This window comes from Myotis lucifugus, unplaced genomic scaffold, assembly GCF_000147115.1.
Source record: "Myotis lucifugus unplaced genomic scaffold, Myoluc2.0 scaffold_136, whole genome shotgun sequence".
Lineage (NCBI taxonomy): Eukaryota > Metazoa > Chordata > Mammalia > Chiroptera > Vespertilionidae > Myotis > Myotis lucifugus.
In genome coordinates this window covers 843,862-869,077 of record NW_005871184.1, presented here as the reverse complement: position 1 = coordinate 869,077, position 25,216 = coordinate 843,862, and the positions used below count along the sequence as shown (strand labels likewise).

The window sequence follows — 25,216 nt, the reverse complement described above, 5'->3', positions numbered from 1 at the left end:
AGCCCTAACATTCTTAATGACTTTCAAAATCAGACATTCATCTTGAATTCTCAGTCTTTGTCTGTATGACACTTCCCACGCCGCGACTGAAGTGATGAGTGATCTATTCGCTGCATCTCTTGGGACCTTGCGCTGACTAGTTTGGAAGCACAACAGCGGGGGTTTCACTCTGCGCCAGGCGCCCGGCAGCACGACCCTTCCTTCCGTCAGTCACTGTGGTGGTTGCAAACGCGGACCTCAGGTTAAAATTCTGTTCTCCTGACCCCAAGCCAGTGAGTTCAGAAGAGATTCCGTTTCCAGACTTACTGGGCTTCCAGTGATGCGCCGCTGCCACTGCCGGTTTCCTGGCCAGAGATGGTGTCTTTTTGTATCTCCATTGTTCAGCATAATACCTGGGAGACAGCAATGGTCAGTAATGTGGAAATATAGCTGCTGCTTATTTAGTTTAAGTCCCCATTGCATGCATTTGGACGTAAGTCTTGAGTAGCTGAAATGAAAATGATTCCCTGTAGGGTTTACTTGGGAAGGCAGTTCTTAGTGACAAGGTCTTCCACAAGAATATGTGAGAAAATAACGGATTCAGAGGTCTGGTTGTGTAAGCTCTGGTAGTGTCTGGAAGAATTTGCCAGTTGTTTGGAATTACTAACTTTATTACCTAGGAAAAGGAGATTCTGGAGAATACTATTTGCATTACAGTATTGAAGGAATTATCTACTATAGTTATTTTATCTACTTATTTAGATTTCAAACTTATTTAGATTTCAAAAAATTTTAGTGTTTCAGGGCTTCTTTCCGGGATGAGGATAACTTTTTTTCAAATTGTACAAGTTGATTAATTTCTCTTAGCCAGCTTGATGTAAACAACCCCATTCACCATATCCTCTCCGTGTGCATTTAATGGGAGTCACAACAGTTACAACCCAAGTATTTGGTTGTAGCCACTAGGTTTGTACAGATGCCCCCCCCCCCCCACACACACACATGGATAATTTAGATATTTAAAAATTTTTATTTAATAGTCTCTTTATAATTGAAAACTAAAGGCTCGGTGCACGAGATTTGTGCACTGGGAGGGGGGGAGGGTCCCTCAGCCTGGCCTTCGTCCTCTCACAGTCTGGGAGCCCTGGGGGGGGGGGGGGGGGGATGTCCCACTGGGGCTTAGGTCCGCTCCTGCAAGCCGTCAGTTGGACATCCTTAGCAGTGCGGCAGAGGAAGGAGAGGCTCCTGCCACGCCATCACCGCTGCACTCGCCAGCCCTGAGCCCAGTTTCTGACAGCACTCCCCCTGTGGGAGCACACTGACCAACAGGGGGCAGCTCATGCATTGAGTGTCTTCCCCCTGGTGGTCAGTGCACACCATAGCGACCGGTTGTTCTGCCGTTTGGTCGATTTGCATATTAGCCTTTTATAATATAGGATAGGATAATCTAGTGCAATAATTTTAGAAAGCTTTTCTTAATACAGATGAGAACGGTTATTTCAGCCCAGCTGCCTTCAGTCCCATTTGATGCAGATTATAACTGTATAAAAATAAACAATACTTTTGATAGTTTTTATTGTTTTAAGGCAGCGCTAATTAAGTTCGGATAGGGTGGTGTCTTTGATATTCTCCTGTAGGCACTGAATACCACATATAAAGGTGAGGAAGGCTGTAAGGTTGAGAAACACCTGTGGACTGGTGGGTCTCTGGTGGGGAGGAATTCGGACAGTGTGTTGATGCTTATTGGTGTCTCTTTTCTCTTCTAGGGCCAGCAGAGAGAAGAGATTCCATCTTCCAGAGGTCGCCACTGTCTGCCTCCCCACTTGTCCCCATCCTCAGTCATCTTTTTTTAAATGTATAGTGACACATTAGTTGTCTAGTCCTTCATAGTGAATGTGGTCTAAATCTGACATCATTCCCATTGACTTAAAATTTGAACTTTAGTGTTATTCTTACTGAAAATTGTCTTTGAGTGTGATAAACTCTCCACTGAAAGATATTGACTGTTTGCAATGAACAGGTTTTAGTATCAATTTCTGAGTTATAGAGAGCCTTAAATGAAGGATGACAATGTATTTTTTATTATTTTTTATGTTTTTGAATAATTAGATACCTGCAATAATGGATATGTAAATACGGTTTTGGAGGGTTTTGTTTTTTTTTTTTGACAAGTGAAATTTCAAGTGATATGTTTGACAGAATTTGAAAGTTACAAAATCTTGAAGATCATTTAACATTTTTCTCTCAATGGTTTTTCCTTTAAGATTTGCAGAGTTCTCCCCCCTCGCCCATTTATTTGTGAGAAATTACATCTTATTAATTGGAAGAATATATATTTAATGTCAAAGAAATAAATTAACTCATCTATTTGTTGTAGCTTATTGTTTCTAAAATGAATTCCCTAAACAGCCCAAAAGTTAAAAAAAAAATTATTGGTGATTAGAGTTTTCCTACTTTGTCTTGCTGTGTGAGGAGTTTACAAATTAAAAATGTCTTTGGGTTGTGAACATTACATAAGTCTGTCTCAGTGCTTTTCAGTATATGGAGCCGGGCAGGAACCGATCCCATTTGAGGGGGGGTCACACACAGACCTTTCAAATTAAAGTCTTGCTCAAAGCAGATTTGCAGGTATCCTGCAACAGGGACTCCCACAAACCCTGCTGTAGATAATCCTACGTGAACTACTGTTCAGTAACTAAATGGATATCCCAAGTTTTTGTTTCATGTTTATCCTCTTGTTCTAGTATTCCTAAAATCATTAATTCGGCAGATTTTTTTTCTTCCCCCTGCTATGATTCCTTTTAGCATTTATAAAAATGTGTGTATTGGCCTATAGCTCTTTATAGAAGCCTCACCTTTCTTTATGTCTCATTGCCAATGGCTTTATAATTTTTGCAGCTAGGCTAACATTAAAAAAAAAAACAACCCTGCTTTTTGGACTTAGAAAAAGATACTGGTTTATGCTATTTAAATATTAATGTCTTATAAAGTGGGTAGTTGAATTTAATAATTAAAAACCAAGTTTTATCATGAAGGCTGTTCATTTTTCTTCAGATTCTCTCCTCTGGACTTATTCAATATTTATGTCTTTATAGAAGAATTACTTAATTAAAGATCTTTTTATCCTCATGTGAGGCTGAAAGGACCCAGACTTTAAGACCATTACTTAAGGTGATTTTCCACAGACTGACTTCAGCCAAGATAGAGTTAGTTCCCATGACCAGCAAAGACAGTTTCTCAAAATCATATTTTGTTTTGTTGGCAAATATGATAGTGTGGTTTTCCCATCTGAATGCTTTACCTAGTCTAATCAAAGTGAGGTATGATAGCTATATGGCTACAGTTTCGATTTCTCAGCAGTTCTTATACCATTTTCAATTTAGAACTTAAATTTTCACCATTTAACATCTTATATCTTAGTTTTATGTCTGTCCCAGTTGTTTGGAGATAATATGTTCTAATGTAATGAGTCCAAAATTAAGTTTTCTGATTAAAATGAATTAAATGCAAAACACAGACTAATATTAATCTCAGAATTTGTTACTCATGGGTTTAATTTCTATTATATTGTTAGTTCTAATTTAAAATCTCCAAATTGTGCCCTACAATACAAAGCAATTAAACTACCTGAAGAGAAATTTGACTTGTTAATGATTATATTAGGCTTTTTCATAAAACAGTTCTCATAAAACAATTCCTGCTTCAAAAGCTGGTTTAAAATGAGATTGAAATCTATCTGCGAAAGCAAGATGCTCAGTATTCAAATTGAAGACACTGTTAATCTTGGGTAGATTTTGGCATGGTGAAGGAATTTTTTATATACAAGAAAAGTCATGATTTTTTCTGTTTTCTATTTTGCTATAGTTAATTGACACTTCATTTAGTTCTAACAACCAGAGATTAGAATAGTTACAGTTTATTTTCTGGGAAGTATCTACACTAATAAAAAAGAAAGATGCAAATTGACCATACCTTCATGGTGCCCACCAGCCAATTAAAAGTATTATGCAAATTAACCCAACAAAGATGGCAGGTTAATTTGCATATGCAGGCGCCAAGCGGCCAGGGGTGGGGCGGGATGCTTGCGTCGTCGCCATGGCGAAGAAGCAGGTGTTCCGCACTGCCCCAGCCGCTTCAGGCCTCTGGGCAGCATGGGAAGGCGGAAAGGCGGCTCCACCTGGAGCGAAGGCGGTGATGGGAGCCAGGGGAAGGAAGGCCCATTCTTGCACGAATCTTCGAGCATTGGGCCTCTAGTAGGTAAATAAACAAGCTCGTAGAAACAATACTAAATGCTGATGGCTTTCTGGTCCCATATTATATTGCTCCTGATTATCTGAATATGTCTCCATCTGTTACTTAACAAAGACTAGGAGAGAGAGAGCCATTTTTGCAAATCAGCCAATCATCTCTTAGTCAAATCTCTTTATGTAAGGTCAACAGAGAACATTCCCATTATACAGTTGAGGAAATTGCATGCCTTTGAGTGCAGTTAAGTCACTTGTTCAAGCTCGTAACTGCTCATTAGGGCTGACACACAGGACTTCTGGCTTAGGGTGAGTAATTAGTACTGCACTGGGCTGTCCTATACTCCTCTCCCCCATCCCCATGATTTATTGCTTCCTAGGGAATCCACATTTAGTGCTAGACCAGCAATGTGGGGAAAAAAAGGACAGAGAGAGCCCTTGTTCTGCTTTCTTTGTGGGTAACTTGCAATATTTCTGCCTTTTCAGGAAATGTCACCTGAGCAAGTAATGATAGGGCAGTGATGGCGAACCTATGACACGCGTATCAGAGGTGACACGCGAACTCATTTTTTTGGTTGATTTTTCTTTGTTAAATGGCATTTAAATATATAAAATAAATATCAAAAATATGTCTTTTCTTTTTACTATGGTTGCAAATATCAAAAAATTTCTATATGTGACATGGCACCAGAGTTAAGTTAGGGTTTTTCAAAATGCTGACACGCCAAGCTCAAAAGGTTCGCCATCACTGTGATAGGGTAAATTGTGTAAAGATACCTCAAAGGTCAATTTAACTTGATGTCTATTTAATGGCAATATATCTCAAAGGTCAACTTCACTTTTGATGTCTATTTAATGGCAATGTGACTATGACTTTCTGACCAAACCAGCTCATTTTTTTTTTAATACTAAAAAGAGATATCCAAGTAATGAAAATGACATTATTTAGAACTAGAGGCCCGGTGCATGGATTTGTGCACCGGGGGGTCCCCCAGCCTGGCCTGCAGGGATTTGGCAAAACCGGCTCTCCAAAATCCCCCAAGGGGTCCTGGATTGCAAGAGGTCATAGGCCAGGCTAAGGGACCCCACCAGTGCACAAATTCGTGTACTGGGCCTCTACTATGCATATAAGATCTTTGGTTAATCTCTTCCCACCCCCCCTCCTCCCTCCTTCCCTCTGAGTTTCATCAGTCTCTTCCATGTTTCCATGCCTGTGTATTGAGCATCTGCCCCCTGGTGGTCAGTAAACATCATAGCTACCAGTCAAAAGGTTGAACAGTTGAATGGTTGCTTAGGCTTTTATCTATATAGATATTTATTTGACTAACAAATATATTAGTGGACCTATAAAAAAGTTCTATTCAAAACTATTTTCTAAATTAACATTTTAAAAGTAATTAATTTATATTCTTATACATTAAAACAATTTAAAATTTTAATCTTAATTTTATATTCATATTAATTTTTTGTTAAGAACTTTTCATTAAAAGTAACCATAAAATAAATCCAAAGGAAGCTACGTACTAGTCATATTTGATACACTGATATAAGATTGGTGTTCATAATATATAAATAATGACTACAAATTAGAATAATAATCTATTAGAAAAATGGTCAAAAGAGATGAAAAGTCACTCCATAGAAGAGGAGCTCTGCATGGCCAATAAGCCTTTAAATTGTCCAACCACTAGTAATTAAGGAAATGCATGTTAAAACCACAATAAAATGACATTTAATTAATTGGTTAAGTTAAAAACTTTGACAATATCAAGGAAGTAGAGCAATAAAAACTTATTTTACACCACTGATGGACTTGTGAACTACTTTGGAAAACCACTTTGGAAAACAGGTTAGCATACATTGAACACACATATGTATCCTATAATCCAGCAATTCCATTCCTGGGTATATGCCTTAGAGAAATATTATTATATATGTAGTATACAATGTATGCTACATCTTTAATGTTTAAAATACAAACAGTAGATTGAATTATAAAGGAAAATAATGGAATTATTAATCAAAATTTCAGGATAGTGTTTAATTATTGGAGAACATAAGGTTATTTGATAGGGGAGAGTTACACAGATGATTTCAGTGATTATAATCTTTTTATTAAACTAGAGGTAAGGTAATTGTATTATTTTCCCTTTTCATATGTTATATAAATATTTTGCATCTACTCATTTTTTTAAAAAATATTTTATTGATTTTTTTACAGAGAGGAAGAGAGAGGGATAGAGAGTTAGAAACATCCATGAGAGAGAAACATCGACCCAGCTGCCTCCTGCACACCCCCTACTGGAGATGTGCCCACAACCGAGGTATTTTTATTAAACTAAGAGGTAAGGTTAATTGTATTATTTTCCCTTTTCATATGTTTTATAAATATTTTGCATCTACTCATTTTTAATATAATTCAGGAAGACCTATTTTGATGACATTGAAAAATATTTTAAAATAGATAAATAGATAGGTAGGTCCAGAATACTACCTATCTCACCATTTTAGTTTGCATATTTCTTTTAAATCTTTAGCCAGATGCATGCATATTTTAAGAGTCATGATTATGTATGTACCTACAATTTTTCATTTCATACCTTCACTTTATACAATGGATATTTTCCCATTTTACTCTTTTTTATAATTATTTTCAGTGGCTACATAATTTTTAAAAATTATAATACAATAAACATTTTAACTCTGATAACTTCACAAATATTTAATAAACACATACGATGTGCACATACTCTGCTAAGTGTTAAGGATATCATAGTAAACATTAACTTGCTGCCCTACCCAGCAATTTTAATAAGGAATTACAATACTACCAAAGAGGAGGAGCTGGGTGCCCTGGGAGCTCTGGGTGCCCAGGGTCAAGGGTCAGAGAACATTTCCCAGAGTACCTAAGCTGAGACTTGAGGAATATATGTGGAGGCGAAGGAGGAACAGATATGGTAGGGAGGTTAGAAAAGTAAGGAAGAGAAGGAAAAGTGTTTCAGGTCAAGGGAACAGGGTATGTGAAGATCCAGCAATAAGAACCTGGCGCCGCAGATACATTGAAATACAGCTGTGAGTAGTGTGCAACTTGGTGAGCTCTGTGTTCTTTAGCAGTGATGCTAAAGAAAGCATGCATGGGCTTGAAGGTACAGGAAATTTAGATTTTAGTTAAAACTTCCTTTTCTCAGTTTTTCAGGTTAAAAATTTTGGCGTGTAATCTGATTTTTTTTCTCACACGTAACACCCAATCTCAGTAAATCTCAGTGGCTCTATCCTCAAATTCAGAATCATACTGCTTAGCACCCCCATTGCTACCACCCTTGCCCAAGCCACTGTCATCTTTTGCCTGAGATGCCACCCTAGTGCCCCCACTCCCCTTGCTCCCAGAGACTGTCCTCCACCTTTTAACCAGTTATGATTGAATAATAAAAATTGGGTCATGGCACTCCTCGGAATCTCCAAATGGCTTCCTACCTCACTCACAGTAAAAACCAACATCCTTTCAAAGGCCTGAATGGTCTTATGTAATCAGACATCCCTCCTTCTTGACTTCATGCTCTGTCGTGGTCCAGCTATTCTTTCCATGGCAGCCACTGACCTTATTATTCATTGAACATGTCAGGCACGCTCTTGCCTAAAGTTCTTTGTACTTGCTGTACAGTTTCCTTGGCTTGGAATTCTCTTCTCCACACAACATTCCCTCATTTCCTTCATTTATGCTCAAATGTCACCTGGATAATCAGAGAAGTGACACTATCTCACTTATATAAAATGATAACCCTGTCCTCTCGATAGGTCCTTTCCCTCCATTTTCCACACATGATATATTCAATATTTGCTTTTTTCTTTTTAAAATTGTTGTTCTTTTTCAACTACAGTATGGTTTCCATGAAATCAGAAAATTTATTTTGTCCACTATTACTTATGTTCCTGGTGCATAGAATAGTGCCTTCTATATAGAAGGTCCTTAATTCATGTTTGTTAATTTAATAAACAGTGGGCATGTAGTGAGGTGTTTTACCAGGAAATTGACATGATTACATTTGGAAAATCACTGGCTACAGTATAGAAAATGGATTGGCAGAGATTATTACTTTAACCAGGGAGTTGAATTCTTGCTGATATCAATAATGTGCATGTTGAAAAATTCATTTGTTCATGCACTAAGGATTATGTGAGTTAGATAATGTGTGTGTTTACCAGTTCTTTCAGTACATGGACTGATACAGGCATCCTCCCATTGGGTCTCTACTAATTCCAGGTTACTTGATATATTCTTACTAGAGGCCCCGTGCATGAAATTTGTGCATGGGTAGGGTCCCTAGGCCTGGCAACAATCAGGGCCGATCTGTGGGGCGACTGGTGGGGCAATTGGGGGGCCCCCGCTGGCACCCGCCTTGGCTGGCCTGGGGCCTGCAGGCTGGGGCAGCTCCTGCGTTGAGCATCTGCCCCCCGGTGGTCAGTGCGTGTCATGGTGACTGGTCGTTCCACCAGTTGTTCTGCCTTTTGGTCGATTTGCATATTAGACTTTTATTATATAGGATAGTGTGTCTCCCACAAGGCCAGGCTTATTGAGGCTCTTCAGTGACTGAGGAAATCAAGAGGATGGGTCAGCTGCTGCTGAAAATGCTCAAAGTCTGTACTCATAATTGGGTGGCAGTGTTGTGGATATTTACCCATAAACACAAGCTAATTCAGGCTGTATCATCTATATATATAAAAGCCTAAGTGACCGTTAGGACCAGTCAACCAACCGGTCGACTGATTGCTATGACACGCACTGACCACAGGGGGAAGACAATGCAGGAGCTGCCCCCTGGTGGTCAGTGTGCTCCCACAGCCAACCTCCCATGGCTAGCCAACCTCCTACGGTCTCTCCCCTGGGGCAGTGGCCCCGATTGGCCCCAGTCGGGACTGGGCAAGATGGCTCCAATTGGCACTGATTGCGGGCCAGGCCGAGGGACCCCACCCTTGCACAAGTTCATGCACCGGGCCTCTAATGTTAGCTATAATTAGCGAACTAACTTAGCATCTCAGTGCAATAAAGTAAAGTAGGCACTGTCACTCTCTCAGACCCCAACATACAGACTGCAGTGAAATTTAATATGTATATTGTCTCTTCGGAAGCCAGGAATCAATTTATGCCAATGTTGACTCTGACATTCTCTTTGTAGTTTCTTGACTGTAATTATCTTGATTTATTTTCAGTGATTGCCTGTTTCACAGTAGCCTATGAACAAATTATTCTGTTGAACAGAGAATCAACTATAAGACCTATCAGAAGCAGCACTGCTATTCATATGCTATAAAATGCAACATGGAGTTTAGGTGGTTTTGTGTTTTAAAATATAAATGTATGTTCTCTACTATAAGAGTGAATTAAAGTTTATTAGCATATAAAACTGCTTCTGTAATCCAGTATTTTACCCTAACGGAATATTGCTGACACAATTTAATTTATGGAAAGTATTTATTGTTTAACTATCTTTTATAAATGAGCCATGCTGGAATTAGTTGCTGTATCTGCAGCCTTAGTATTTACTAATATAGAGGTCCTTGTTCTCTTAGTATTAAAAGGCCACTAAATTTATTAATAAAAAATGAGCTCTAGAAATTCATAGTAAATAGTGAAGTTTGTTACTTAATCTTGAAAAATAAAATTTAAACTCAAAAGTAAGAGTATTTTATCTTAACTTGATTTAGTCTATCATTATAATTATGTACTAATTATTAGAATGTACAAAGACACAAACTATAAAAACTCAAGAAAAAATGAATACCCTGAATAGCACTGTATATTAAAAAGTTAAACTTATAGTTTTAAACCTCCCCATAAAGAAACCTCAAAGATCAGATATTTTCACAGGTGAATTCTCCCAAATATTTAAGGAATAAATAATACCAATTTTGCAGAAACTCTTAAAGAGGATGGAGTACATCCTAACTCATTCTATGAGGGCATCATCACGCTAGTACAAAAACCATATAAAAACATTACATTAAGTGAAAACTACTGACAAATACCTCTCATGCACATAGATGCAAAACAAGTAACAAAATTTTAGATGAGATCCACAATATCTGGAAAGGATAGTTGCATTATGACCAAGTGAGGTTTATCCCACGAATGCAATGTTGGTTTGACATTTAAAAATCAATCAATCTAATTCACCATATTAACACACTAAAACCAAAAGTCCATGTGATTATATATGATAATCTCAATAAATTCAGAAAAAAAATTAGATAATATTCTGATATAAGCTCTCATCTAACTATGAATAGAGCTAAATTATAGAACTAAATGTATAACCTGAACCCATAAAACTTATAGAAGGGAACACTGGAGAAAACCTTTGTGACCCTGAGTGCGGCAAAGATTCATTATACCAATACCAAAGGTATGGTCCATAAAAATAAAATTGATTGAAATACATAAAAATTTAGAATTGATATTCCAAAGACACAGTTAAGAGAATGAAAAGGTAAAGCACAGACTAGGAGAGGATATTTTAAATCACAAACCTGATATAGGACTTGAATCTAGGATATTATGAATAACCCTCACAACTTCAATAGTAAGGAAATAATCTATTAAACAATGGGCAAAACATTAAATTACACAGTTCAACAAAGAGGATAGGCAGATGGTAAATAAGCACATGGAAAGATGCTTAACATCATTATTCACTATAGGGATGCAAATTAAAAGCACAAGGAGATACCAACATACCGTATAGGCACTAGTATGTCTACAATGTAAAAGACTGGCAATACCAAGTGATGGCAAGTATGTTGAGCAGCTGGAACTCTCATATACTGCTTGTGGAAATGTAAAATGCTACAACCACTTTGGAAAGCAGGTTGACAGTTTCTTAATAATTTAAACATATACTTACCATATGTTTCAGCCATTCTGCTCAAATTTTGTGCAAGAGAAATGAAAGCATATGTGTATACAATGACTTAAAGATGAATGTTCCAGACAGCTTTATTTATCATGACCACAAACTGGAAACAACCCAAATACCCATTAACAATTGAATGGATAGACAATTTTCTGTATATCCATACAATGGAAAACTACTCAGCAATAAAAAGAAATGAACTATCGATACATGCAACAACATTAATGAATCTTAATTATGGTGAGTGAAAGTAGATAGATAAAAAGGAGAGTGTAGTGCATAATTTCATTTTTATAAAATTCATGATGATACAAACTAATATGGAGTGACAGAAAGCAAATTAGTGGTTGCCTGGTGATGGGGGGCAGGGGGTGCAGGCGGTGGAGGTACATGGCAGGGACATGTAGAATGGTGAGATTATAAATGGAGTACCAGGAAATTTTGGGGGGTGATGGCTATGTTCATTTTCTTAATTGTGGTAATGGTTTCCCAGGTACATACATATATTAAAACATCAAGTTGTATACTTTAAATGTATGCAGTTTATTGTATGTCAATTATCCTATATAATCAAAGGCTAATATGCAAATTGTCCCTTCGACCGGGAGTTCAACCAGGGGACAGGGCCGGCCAGCCAACTGACCGTGGCCCCACTTCCTGGCTGGCCTAGCCCTATTGGCCCCGATGGAGCAGGCCGGCCAGACCCCACCTATGCATGAATTCGTGCACCGGGCCTCTAGTACTTCAATAAAGCTGTTATAAATTTAGGACAGTGAAGCAAATGTGTCACACTGAATTTTCCATGAACTTCCATGTCTTGAAAGCTATTAAATTTTTAGTGAAAAGTCAACAAAGTTAGAATCAAAAGTAGTTTACTTATAATTATAAGGTCTAGTTTTAATTGTATTGTCTAACCAGTTTATTCTCTCAATTATTTACCCAGGGTTATGATTATTATTAAAATGTACTTTTGTGTTGAACTGCAGAAGTGGCTTTCAAACATTGTCATGCACAAGAACACTTGTGGGAACTTGTTAGACATGCGGATTCCTAGGCTTCACCCTCTAGGGACTGAATTGTGAATGTGGTCTTGGGGTCTGGGCATCTGCAAGTTTAGCAGGCTTCCCAGGCAATTTTAATGTATCTATCCATAGGCCACATTTTGGATTCACTTCTTCCCAGAACAATGTTTACATCAAAATTGTATGAACTTGGATGAGCACTGTGGACCACTGGGGCCAGACGGAAATGGAGTATTCTTGATCTGGTTCTACCTGTATTTACACCACCTATTAGAGAAGGCAGCTGACTTATTTGGAAGAGGCAGCAAGTTTGCACTTGTGTGTTGGCTGATATTCAATGTGCCCACATTTGTTAGAAAATAAAAAGTATACAGATATTAGAAAGAATTAAGGTGCTGTAAGATTTTTCTTTCCTCCTTTTCTTCTTCTGCTTCCTCCTCTTCCTCTTCTTCACAATATTCATTGGCTTGCATTTGGCATTTTGTGTAATAATCATGGCAGCATGAAGAAGGAACCATCTTATACTTTACTAGAGGCCTGATGCATGAAATTCGTGCACGAGTAGGCCTTCCTTCCCCCGGCTGCTGGCGCTGGCTTCCCTCTGGAACCCAGGACCCAGGCTTCCCTCGTAGCTCCGGCTTCATCCGGAAGGTTTTCCGGAAGGACGTCCGGTCTAATTAGCATATTATGCTTTTATTATTATAGATCAGGTACCTTTAAGAAATAAACACACAGTAAGAGTAACACAATTTATCACTCTTAAGTTTGGCATCATGGTGAGCTGGCAAGCCTTCCCATAATGCATTTCTTTCTGCCGTTCCAGAGATAGATTTATGTTACCTATCAAAGCATAGCATTTCTTACCTTTTAAGTACTTATATAAACTGGCAGGAAGTAATGTTCTGTGCAATTTTTTTTTTCCATTAGAAATGATGCCATGGTATGGGGAACAATTGCCCATTGTTACTGACCTGGTCCCCACAGTAATCACTGACAAGCATGACAAGACTGGCAGCTGTTGTCATGGAGCTGTCCTAAGGCTGTGGAATAAAGTTAAAAGAGTTGTGCAGTACAGAGCTCATGACTTCAGGTCCTGTATAGGGTACAGTAACTAATAGTGAACACACTAGCCTTAGGGTCGCAATACTGTGGGGTCACATACTACATGGCACAAGGCTTTGAAGATGGGTGTCAGTTTTTAACTAGACTGTGCTGATCTGCTGCTTCTAAAAAATAGCAGAGCTTTCAACAGAGCCAGTATTATAGTCCAGATCTGGAGTATGTGGTTTGATAATTTAAAAAATCCACATGGTAGTTATAAAGAAATGTATACTATAGATATAATGCAGATGTAAAACTAAAAAGCAGAGCTAGAATATTTCACAAAATTATAAATATATTTATGAACCTGAAGAATTGGGTGTCATATATACTTGGAAAACCAAATTTTGGATGCTCACTTGGAGAACCACGAATGTTTTAGTCGTTCTTGTATCTTAAACGTATGTTGTTGAATACGCCTTACTGTCGTCTTCAGTACTACATTTAATCTTTTATTCCCCATAGACACGATGCTATTATTATCTCAGGAACTGAAATGGCCAAACAAATCCAGAAAGAAATACAAGAGGGTGTGGAGTCCTGGATTTCCCTTGGGAACAGAAGACCTCACCTCAGTATCATTTTAGTGGGAGATAACCCAGCAAGCCACACCTACGTCAGGAAGAAGATCCGAGCCGCCTCTGCTGTAGGTAGGGATGCTTTAGTTGTGCTTGTTACTAAAGAATGTTTCTGGTTTTACTTCAAATTGTAATAATGAAAAATCATTGTCAAATAAGTGTTATTTGAATAAATTTATTATTATGATAGATTTTTTTAGTTACCAATGTTTATGTTCATTTCTTACCCCTTGTCTTTAAATTTCTTATTGAATCAATTCAATGTGATTTCAGATGCTATGGTGAGATGTGAGAGGAAGACTTTACCCTTAAAAGGACCATTTTTAATACATTTGCTTTAATGAGATAATAAATCTGGCCAGTTCACTCTGTCAAGCTTGACCTGTCAGTAGTGGTGGTGCTATTGATGTTTTTACTGTATTCAAATTCACTAATAGTAGCTTATCACAAATAAGGGCAATTTGCCACATAGGATCCTGGGCCAAAGAATGCATGTGAATCCTGTTTGAGATATCTCTTCTGATGATGCTTAGAACACCATTTTTGTAGAAGGGCCTTTCCTTCCTGTGGGACAGGAGCAGAGAAAACCAGTTACACAAAGCATGTCAAACTCGCGGACTGCATGTGGCCCAGCCAATATAATGGTATCTAAGAAACATTTTAATAAAAATTTCATAACTTAACTTTTACAATATCCTGTTATACATAATTATTAATAATGAACTACAATGTTTGCTAATGACTGATTACTGTAATCATGTTGCATTCATCTCCCTTACGCGCCTTATGTGCAGGCGCACCATTTCTCTCCACTAATACTAGCAGCGAATATTTTAGCAGCCCATTGCCAGGTCATTAGTCTTGGACTGGCTTGTTTGGTGTGTGCGACAGGAAATATTTCACTTTCGGAGAACAAGAGAAATAGGTTTATTTGCATTACGCTTATTAATTTGTGCAGTTATTCAGTGTCTGGTAAGTTAATGTTCAAGAAAAATATTAATTTTGATTAAAATGTTCTATTATTTTATATTAATGATTACTCGTTTATTTCAGCCCTTTGTATTCACCATTTCTCTATCAAAATAAACCTACATTTCAATGAAAATTGAAGCTTTTGTTTTTTTGTGGCCCACATAAACTTAAACCTTGTTTATTTGGTCCATGTTAGCCTTTGAGTTTGACATGCTTGAGTTACACACTGTGTAAGACACCACTAATGAAAAGCACACAACTTTGTTAGTCAGGTGACTGTCTGTGCTTGCTTTCTTCTAGGTATCTATAGTGAGATCATTCTAAAGCCTAAGGATGTTTCTCAAGAAGAGCTTTTGGATATAACTGATCAATTGAACATGGACCCAAGAGTCAGTGGCATATTAGTTCAGTTGCCACTGCCAGGTATTTAATGCTTTTCTATATGTCTGCTTTGGTTAGGATAAAGGGCACCTTTCAGCATTATGTCATGATACTGCAAGTATTTTATATAATTTGTTCAGAAGGGATCAAGCTATTATACTATCATGTAATAGTGACAATTTCTGAATGACTTATGCTTACAGTGACTGAAAATTGTGAAAGAACAACTTAGACATTGACAATACACGCAGTCCTTGCTTTGCACAGTATTGCAAGACCGTAAAATGACTGTAAGCTGAAATCAGGCAAAGTGATCTTAATAATCAAGGGCAAAAATGACAATTGTTCCATGACTCTAAAATGTTTTCTCAAACCATTATAAATTTACTTACTGTGGTTTATAAATGTATAGGGAAATGAAAAATAGTAAGACTAGTATTTATTTAGTACACTGTAGTTTAAAACATTAAAACATTGAGAATGAAAGTATTTCATTTCTTTACAAAAAACTTGTCAAGAGTTTGAACAGAACTTACGGTCTTCTCATTGTATGACTTACATATGGAACAAGCATCTTTTCTAAGTCTTGGTGACTTGAACTTTCATATTTTTTTTTAAGTTTGGATCAGCTTTCATTTTTTTCTTTGTACTTTTAAAGTTGTAAATATTTCTGAGTTTCTTCAAAGCGAAGTTTTATGCCAGTGTCACTTCCTCTGGGACATTGTCATTCTTTTTGTCATAACTTTCCTCATTGATGTTGGTAAGTTCACCTTCTCTGAATTCCTGTCACTGCCTAGCTAAGTTGCTCCAAAGGGCGCAGTGTCAACATTCCAGTCACCTATTTCTTGTACAGCCATTTATATTCAATTAGCACCCTGTTGAAGCAACTTGAGCTTGTTTTTTAGGTTATAGGTCTGATGTTCACTTCATGAGGGCCTAGATTTTTCATGTCTTTGCTTGGCTGTCACCATTTTCAGATCTATTCAATCCACTTTCAGTTCTAGCAATCACATTTTGACTCTGCTGTACTTTTCCTCCTCATAGGCTAATTCCCTCTGTTGATTACTCACTTTGGGGAAATGTCATGTGAATTGTGACATTACACTTGGAGACAAGGAGGCAACATGCTTTGCTGTCTATGTTTGAACTGAATACAAATGTGCAGTGGGCAATCACCGATGAACTTTGAAAGAAGTGATATGTTGGTCACTGCTCCTGATGCTACATCTATTATTTAAATAGGGATTTACAGACCAAAGAGCCAGCAACTCTGACATAATATAGTTAATATACCATGGTCACTGACATGTGAATTGTGTTATTGGAGGGCTGGTGTTATTTAATTAATTGTGACTCTAAAATTTGTGCATTTTCAACGAGCAAAGCAAGGACTACTGATATAGTATAGGTTACATTAGTTTTGTGCAGTTTCGCACCTTCTGTAAGTTTGGACTTGCAGAAAATAAAGATGCATGATGCTTTGCTTTGCATCTTTATATGGTATTAATATTTTAATTTCTCCAACAATATAACCTAACATCTTAGTATGTTATAACTTATGTGCTGCTCAAATTATACCAAAAATTTATATGTCTAATTCCAACACGGCTGCATTTTAAAAAATAATAAAGTTGGAAAGGATCTTGGAAGTTATCAAGTCATCAAGGTTTCCCTCTGAGATAATGCTTCTTGAGTCTGAAGGCTGACGCTCTATCCACTGAGCCAAACCGGTCAGGGCAGAAAGTGCTTCTGATAGGTAATACTATGGATTCATCCTGTTAAAATTAGTATAATAATTCATCACTTACTTTTAGAACTGGAAAGAAATTCAACATGTACAACACCTTCATTTCATATTATAAGAAACTGAGGTCTAGATATTATCAGGGGTTTGCAAGCATCATAAATCTATCCAAAAATATTGGCAATGGGTTTAAACCCACTTGTTTGGCTCATGCAAAAAAAAGTAAAAGACTTTTTTGTACTGTATTTGCCAAGCAATCTATTTATAGTTTGGAGTTTATGAAATTTCTCTCATTTGCATTTGTACTTCATCCAAATCCTATATAATAAAACCCTAATATGCAAATCGACCAAACGGCGGAATGACTGGTTGCTATGATGCGCACTGACCACCAGGGGGCAGACGCTCAATGCAGGAGCTGCCCCCTGGTGGTCAGTGTGCTCCCCCAGGGGGAGTGCTGCTCAGCCAGAAGCTGGGCTCATGGCTGGCGAGCAAAGCAGTGGCAGGTGAGTGGACTGAGAGAGAGATGTCTGCCTGCCGGCTTAGGCCCAATTCCCAGGGGCATCGGGCCTAACCTGGCAGGCAGACATCGGGGTTTGGGCCTAAGCTGGCAGGCAGACATCCCCTGAGGTGTCCCAGACTGTGAGAGGGCACAGGCCGGGTTGAGGGCCGTCCTCCACCCCCCCTCCCCCACCCCAGTGCATGAATCTTGTGCACTGGGCCTCTAGTAGTTATATAAAATGTTACAAATTTCCAAATAACAACATTCAATTTAGTCTGTCTTAAAAATTAAATTTATATCTGTAGAAATTTTACCCGTTTTTGGGCAATATCACTCATTTGGTGAATTTGTTAGCAATACCACTAGATGGCACTGGTGATCTATCTGTATAGAAATAAATTGTTTGAGTCCTGTTTATTTTGGAGGGTGAGAAGCATGGAGCCAAAGGTGGTAACTAACATCTGGATGCTCTCAGAAAGAGCAATTTTCAATTAGCTGAAAAGCCAGTAATATACAAAACAGTAGTGGCTAACATTTATTAGATTAAGCAGTTAAATCTCAGTCACTTTACATTTATTAACTTATTGAAATCCTCACAATAATCTTGTGGGATTGGAGCTTTTATTATGCACATTTTACTGATGAGGGATTTGAGGCCCAGAGAGGTTAAACTTTCCTTAGGGTTACAGAGCTGGTAAGTAATTGCACTGAGATGTGAATCCTCGTAGACTGGTCACTCATGGCATTACTTCCAGCGGTTCTCAACCTGTGGGTCGTGACCCCTGAAAATACATCCTGCATTTCAGATATTTACATTACGATTCATAACAGTAGCAAAATTACAGTGATGAAATAGCAACGAAAATAATTTTATGGTTGGGGGTCACCACAACATGAGGATCTGTATTAAAGGGTCGCGGCATTAGGAAGGTTGAGAACCTTATGTTATCTGGTGAATAATCTGTGCTTACTATGTTGCAGGCACTCTTTTATGCAGCTTATTTTATTTAATCTTTAAAACAGCCTTATGCCATAGGAGTTATCGTCTTCATTTCACAGATGAGGAAACACAGAGGTTAAATGAATTGTCCAATATTACTTGATAGTCAAAGGTAGAGCCAGGACCCAAATTCAGGCAGTCTGATTCCAGAGCCTGCCTTTTTAACCTTTATTGACCTACGTAATGCTGACTCTGAACATTACAAGCATGTGTTCCAAACATTCACATTCAGGTTCCTAGTGCATGTAACTACCATCTCCTCTAGAATTACCTCAGTGATCTTCCATCTGTTCTACTTGCTCTCCAGCCCTGTAACCTATATTGTTATGGCTTTGTCCTGCTCAGTAATGATATTCCTATCATTATTCATAATTTGTTTTTGGTAAGGGTAAAAAATGATAATAGCAAGAGTAAAAACTATAAATATAATTATAAAGACTATAAATATTAAATAGACTATTCATCCTGAAGTGGCCTATGTCTTATTTTAGTAATCGTATACTGAGTGGTATGTTGTTGCCAGCAGAAGATACCATTCAGCTTTGGATATTTGCAGTCTGAGTTTATAATCTGACCTTCTGATTTACTGATTGTTATTTAACTGATGACTCACTTTTTTTCTCTTTGTAAAAAAAGGATTGAAACTATATAACTCATTTGGGTCATATACTTTGTTGGTTAATACAGAAAGTTGATTAAAAAGGAAAATCATAAAAACAGTGCATATTTAGCTTAAACATTGTATTATAACATAAAACATTTAAATAACTCATTTACTCATCAATTTTTTGGTGTGAGTCCAAGACTCTTTGGAACCTACTGATTAGAATTTTGTATCATCTTATAGTACTAATAATACCTATGATTTATTGGCTATAATTTTCAGTTGGAGGTGAATGTGAGAGAAATTTTGTCCAGATTTAGAAAATATCTCCCTAATTTCATAGTTGTCTTGGTTTTATCTAAATTATTACTAATTCTTTTTACTTCTTGAGTCTTTCCAGAATATTCAGCTTAATTTTCATAAATATAACTGTTTTCACAGTCCATTATTATTTGGTTATATCATTTTAAAATTAAATTACATAATTTACTGCAAAATAATTGGCAAAACCAGATTGAGGTAAATGCACAATTATTTCTTGATTATCATGAAATTCAACTGGTAGGAGCAGGAATAGTTTATTAACTACTCTCTGATATCCTTTTGGCAAGTCCTGGACATCAGCCTGCATGTTTTACAGAAGCAGGGGAATACATTAGTCATTTTGGTAGGGGGCTATGTGGAAGTGAGTTGAGATAGCCTCTCCTGTACAAGTCTGATAGGATTGTTATAATGAACCAATGAGTAAATGAACAAATGAAACAATTCTATTCAATTACACCTCCAATATTCTATCATTTGGTTAATAATCTGAATTCAAATTATTTCATGATTTAGAAACCTGAGATTAATTTTTACAATTGTGGAAATATCTTAAGTAAAAGAAATTTCAAGTTAGGATTATAATTCTGATGTTGGAGGACAAGTTTGCATAAGGATTAAACAATGTACAAGCAGTTCCATAGACTCATTTGGATAGAAAGCAAAGAAATGAGGTAGATTTATAGCTAATAAGTCAACAAAGGAAATAGAATGGAATTGTTAAAAACATTTAATTATTCTAAAGGGGGGAAGAAAAAAAGGAAATGACAATAATGAAAGCATATAACAGTTGATAGATTTGGTTAAATAAAATAAAATATTGTAAATAACTCAATTAAATATCAGACTATCAGATTGAATAAAAAGCAAGACCCTACTATATGCTGCCTATAACACACACTTCAAGTATAAAGACACAAAGAGGTTAAAAGCAAAATGATGGAAAATACATATTATGCTAACACTAATCAAAAGAAAGTGAAGTGATTATGTTAATACTGGATAAAGTATATTCCAGAGTGATGAGTATTACCAGGGAGAAATAAGGTCACTTCAGAGTAATAACGGAATTGTTTATTAAAAAGAAATGGCAATTTAAATTTTTTATATATCCAAGAAGAAAGCTTCAAAATAAATTCAACAAAAATTAATAGAATTAAAAGGAAGACTAACTAAAAATTATAATAATAGATTTCAGTACTTCTCTCTCAATAATTGAAAGAGCAAGTGTACAAAAAATCAGTAAAGATAGAGATTTGAAGTACAGTTTCATCCAATTTGACCTAATTGACATTTATAGAACAGTCTTCTAATAAAGAACAAAGTACACACTTTTTCTAAGTTCACATAGAACCTTTATCAAGATATAGCATTTTCTAGGTCATAAAGCTTTACATTGTTTAAAAGGTTCATGGTACCTAAAGTATGTTTTCTCACCACAATGGAATTAAATTAAAAATATACAATACACTTTTAAATAACCCACATGTTAATATACTATAGTCATGGATTGGAAGACTAAATATTGTTAAGGGGTCAGTTATTCTCAAATTGATTTGTAGATTCAAGAGAGTCCTAATTAAAATTCTAATATACTATTTTTGTAGAAATTGACAAATTATAAAATTTATATGGAAATGTGAAGTACTTAGAATAGTCAAAATAACTTTAAAAATGAGTGACATAGTTGGAATATTAATACTGCCTGATTTTAAGACTGATTATAAAGCTGCGTAATCAAGGCCATGTGGTATTCCAACCAAGTTAGAAAAACAGATCAATGGAACAAGATTGAAAGCCCAGAAATAGAACCACACTTGTATCGACAACTGATTTTTGACAAAAGTAGAAAGATAAATAATATGCTTTCAACTTGTGGTGCTGGAACAATTGGATTTTATGTGGATATGAAAGGAGAACTTGATAAATTAGACTTCACTGAAATAGAAAACTATGCTCTTCAAAAACTACTATTAAAAGAATGAAAAGATAAGACACAGACTGGAGGAATATATTTACAAAGCATATTTTGATAACTTGTGCATACAGAATATACAAAGAGCTCTCAAAAATCAATAATTTAGTGAAAATAAAAACAACCCAATTAAACAAAGCCCACTCCTAGCCAGATTAACATAAATCCTCTTGTCCTAACAACAAAGAAAAGTCGATAAAATTAAGAATTAATTTTTTCTTGACCCATGAAAGAACTGAGGTTGCAGGGAAAACCACCACTCAAAAATATGGAGAGAGAGAATCAAATTCAGAGTCACAATCAATATCTACTTAGTTGAAAGAGAAATTATGGGAGCCATAGATAGATAAGAACACTTAAATGGTAAATTTGCTGAATTTCTGGAAAACAAATAAATGCAATAAAACTATATGAAAAGGAAGACATGGGAATGCTACACACAGGATTCAGGATAAACTTTCCATCAGGTTAGAGCAAGAAAGGAGATGGGTAAATGGGCGGATTGTATGGTTAGGTATAGATGACTGTTAAAGCCACAACTTTGTTTGGGGTGGTGGATTTGCATATGCCTACTTTATGAAAAATAGCTATTTATATATTTTATAATTGGATTGTGCTCAGATCAAAATTGAGATTTTGTCTCAAGCCATAAATTATGATTCAACCATTTTATGCATTTGAAGTTTATTCAAAGAAAAAAGGCCAGATTTTGAAAAGAATATTTTATTCCAAATCTTTTCAGACAAAATTTGAGTATTCACATAGAAACAAAGCCATCCTCACAATACCATTCATCCAGTTAAAAAGAAATTCTTAGGTAACATTTTTATCAAAGAATGGATGAGCAAGGGGACAAAATGCAAGGTGAATCTCCTGCATGTGGAATAGTTAACCACATGATGGCAATGTTGAGAAAGTAGTGATTTAAAAAAATGTTAATGGTTTATACTAGAAGCTGAGTAAATCACTGAGATACAATTGACACATTAGTGAGATTGGCAGGTCTCTGTACCCACTTATGTCTCTCTCCACTCAGACCCAGGTGAAATCCATCTCAAGAGTTTTTTTAGTCACTCAAATCTATGTAATTACATCTTTCTGAGTAGTTGCTATCACAAACAGGTTATCCTATATAATAAAAGGCTAATATGCAAGTTGACCAAATGGCGAAACGACTGGTTGCTATGACGTGCACTGACCACCAGGTGACACTCAACACAGGAGCTACCCCCTGGTGGTCAGTGCGTTCCCACAGTGGGAGCACTGCTCAGCCAGAAGCCCTGAGCTGGGCTCATAGCTGGGGAGCACAGCAGCGGTGGCGGGAGACTCCTGCAGCGGCGGTGGCGGGAGAGCGGGCCTAAGCCATCAGTCGGACATTTGCCGAGGGCTCCCGAACTGCTAGAGGGCACAGGCTAGGCTGAGGGACCCCCTGAGTGCATGAATTTTGTGCACCGGGCCTCTAGTATCATAAAACTTGAGGTGATATACTTCTCAAAGTATATTTAAAATCTGGAATTCTTGAACTACAGAGGTTACTTCTTTTCTTTTTCACCTTTTTTCTTTTACCATGATATTCTCATATATTTTCTAGTGTATTCATCTTGGGTCAAGAATTTATCAAAATCAAAAGACCTTTTAAACATCTGGATTTTTTTTTGTAGAAAGTCTTTTAAAATATACATTTATATGATTTCTTTGTGACCCTCTTCATTCATTTAACAATTCAACAACTATTTACTTAGAGTTCAATCTATATACAACTCTGTGCTAAGCACTAGGGGAAAGTGGTAGTTGGAAAAAAATTTGGACTAGCTGTCCTTGAGATGTTTGCAAGCAAGATCCCCCAAACACTGCATCTCTTCTTTTCCCTTGTGTGTAAAAGAAGCTCCTTAGAATAGACATGCTCACCTACCTATGTGTTTTCTTCTATAGAATATGCACTGCTTCGAGTGCTGTACTATATATTTGATAGGAGTCACTTAGTGTAGTGCCTAGAAAACTGAGGACTTAACAAACCAAGGTGTCTTCAATACTCCTGAAAAATAAGGCTATTTTTGGATCCCCGTGTACTTTTCAGGTCACTTAAGAGATACATGCAGGGCAGAGGTAGTAACTTTTGCATGATATGTAGGTTCCCACTCCATTAATCAGTTTTTATAGCCTGTGAAGTAAGCCTGCCTGGGATGTTGTTGCAGCTTCTATGGCCTTATAGGAGAAAGAGGCTAAGGAAGGGTGGAGAGCCATACCTCCCACTCTGCCTCCAGGCTCTACTCTATTCTCGAATTTGGGGATGTAGAAGTATAGTGAGATGGCAGTCACTCCACATTCTTTTTTCATCCCCTCACTCCTTGATGATGAAACAACTCTTAAATTATATTGTGCAAGTGGTAAGCACCTGGTAAATATTTCCTGTCTTGAAACCTTGATGTAGAACCTATAGGGTGTAACTTAAATATTATTTATTATTATTATTTTTAAATATATTTTATTGATTTTTATAGAGAGGAAGGGAGAGGGATAGAAAGCTATAAACATCAATGAGAGAGAAACATTGACTAGCTGCTTCCTGCACAACCCCTAAACCCCTACTGGGGATTGAGCCTGCAAACAAGGTACATGCCCTTGACTGGAATCGAACCCGGGACCGTAAATCCGCTGGCCGATGCTCTATCCACTGAGCCAGACTGGTTAGGGCTTAAATATTATTTATTGACTTGAAAAGTGTACACAGCTTATAAAATATCTCTAATTTACTCCTAGAAAATAATTAACTCATTAAGAGGCTATAACTAAATACTTTGATTAAGCAGACATTTATTTCATTAGAATGTAAGTTACAGAGGGTAAGAATTTTTGTCTGTCTGATTCACTTATATATCCTAAACTCTTAGAACTGTACTAGGCACATGGTAGACACTCAATATTGAGTGAATAAATGAGTGCATTTTTCAAGGGCCTTTTATTCATGTTTATTAGAATGAAGCTGTGTTTGAAATTTCTAATTTTTCAAGTCCTGAAAGGAGGTAATAAATGAAAAATAAACATGAATCTTTTACAAATATTTGTTTTTAAATTTGTATCTGAGAATGTAGAAGTGCCAGGTATCTAATAATAGAAATGCAAATATTGACAAATTTTAATGAAAGCCATCTTTATTATATTTTTAAAGGTAAAAGTCAGAGATTAGAGAAGAGTCAGACATTTTTTTCCTTATGGCAGTCTGCTCTAATTGTCCTCAGTTTTCCACTTATTATCCACTAATTTTGTCTGAGTTTCTTCATTTATGAATCAGGGGTAATAGTAGTCATTTATTCAATAAATGTTTAGGTACTATTCTTTTTTAAAAAATACCTTTTTATTGATTTTTAGAGAGAGAGGAAGGGAGAGGGGTAGAGAGATAGAAACATCATCGATAGGCTGCCTCCTCCACACTCCCTCCTGGGGATCTAGGCTGCAACCCAGGAATGTGCCCTATCAGAATCGAACCAGTGACCTCTTGGTTCATAGGTCAACACTCAACCACTGGGCTACCCCAGCCGGGCTAGATATTATTCTTTGTGGTAGGAATACACCAGTGACAAAAAAGTTGAAAATGTCTTCCCTTGTGAAGTAGCAGGAGAGACAGCCAATAGAAAATAAACACAGTAAGTAATTATATTTATTAGAAGTTAATATGCTGTGGGGAAAAAAAGAAATGGATCATGATAAAGAAGATCGAGATATTGGGGAACAGGTTGTATTTTTGTTTTCCCCTCAATATTTTATTATGACAAATTTCAAACATTCAGAAAAGTTAAAAGAATGGTACAGTGAACACCACATGCCCCCAACCTAGATTCTAATGATTAACACATCACATTTATCCATTTATCCATCTATCAGTCC

General features: G+C 36.7%; 1 protein-coding gene across 2 annotated transcripts in view; it reads left to right on the top strand.

The window, feature by feature from the left end:
• Positions 1-294: 294 nt before the first annotated feature.
• MTHFD2L (methylenetetrahydrofolate dehydrogenase (NADP+ dependent) 2 like) overlaps positions 295-25,216 on the top strand; it is a 94,607-nt gene continuing 69,685 nt past the window's right edge. The window contains exons 1-3 of one of the 2 annotated variants that reach the window (XM_023758642.1): positions 295-408; positions 13,720-13,904; positions 15,105-15,227. In XM_023758642.1, coding sequence (XP_023614410.1) covers positions 13,751-13,904; positions 15,105-15,227 — 277 coding nt within the window. In that variant the 5' untranslated portion in view covers positions 295-408; positions 13,720-13,750. Of the gene's footprint in view, positions 409-6,041; positions 6,073-13,719; positions 13,905-15,104; positions 15,228-25,216 lie in introns of those variants that run through there. The other variant, XM_023758641.1, reaches the window with a different exon arrangement.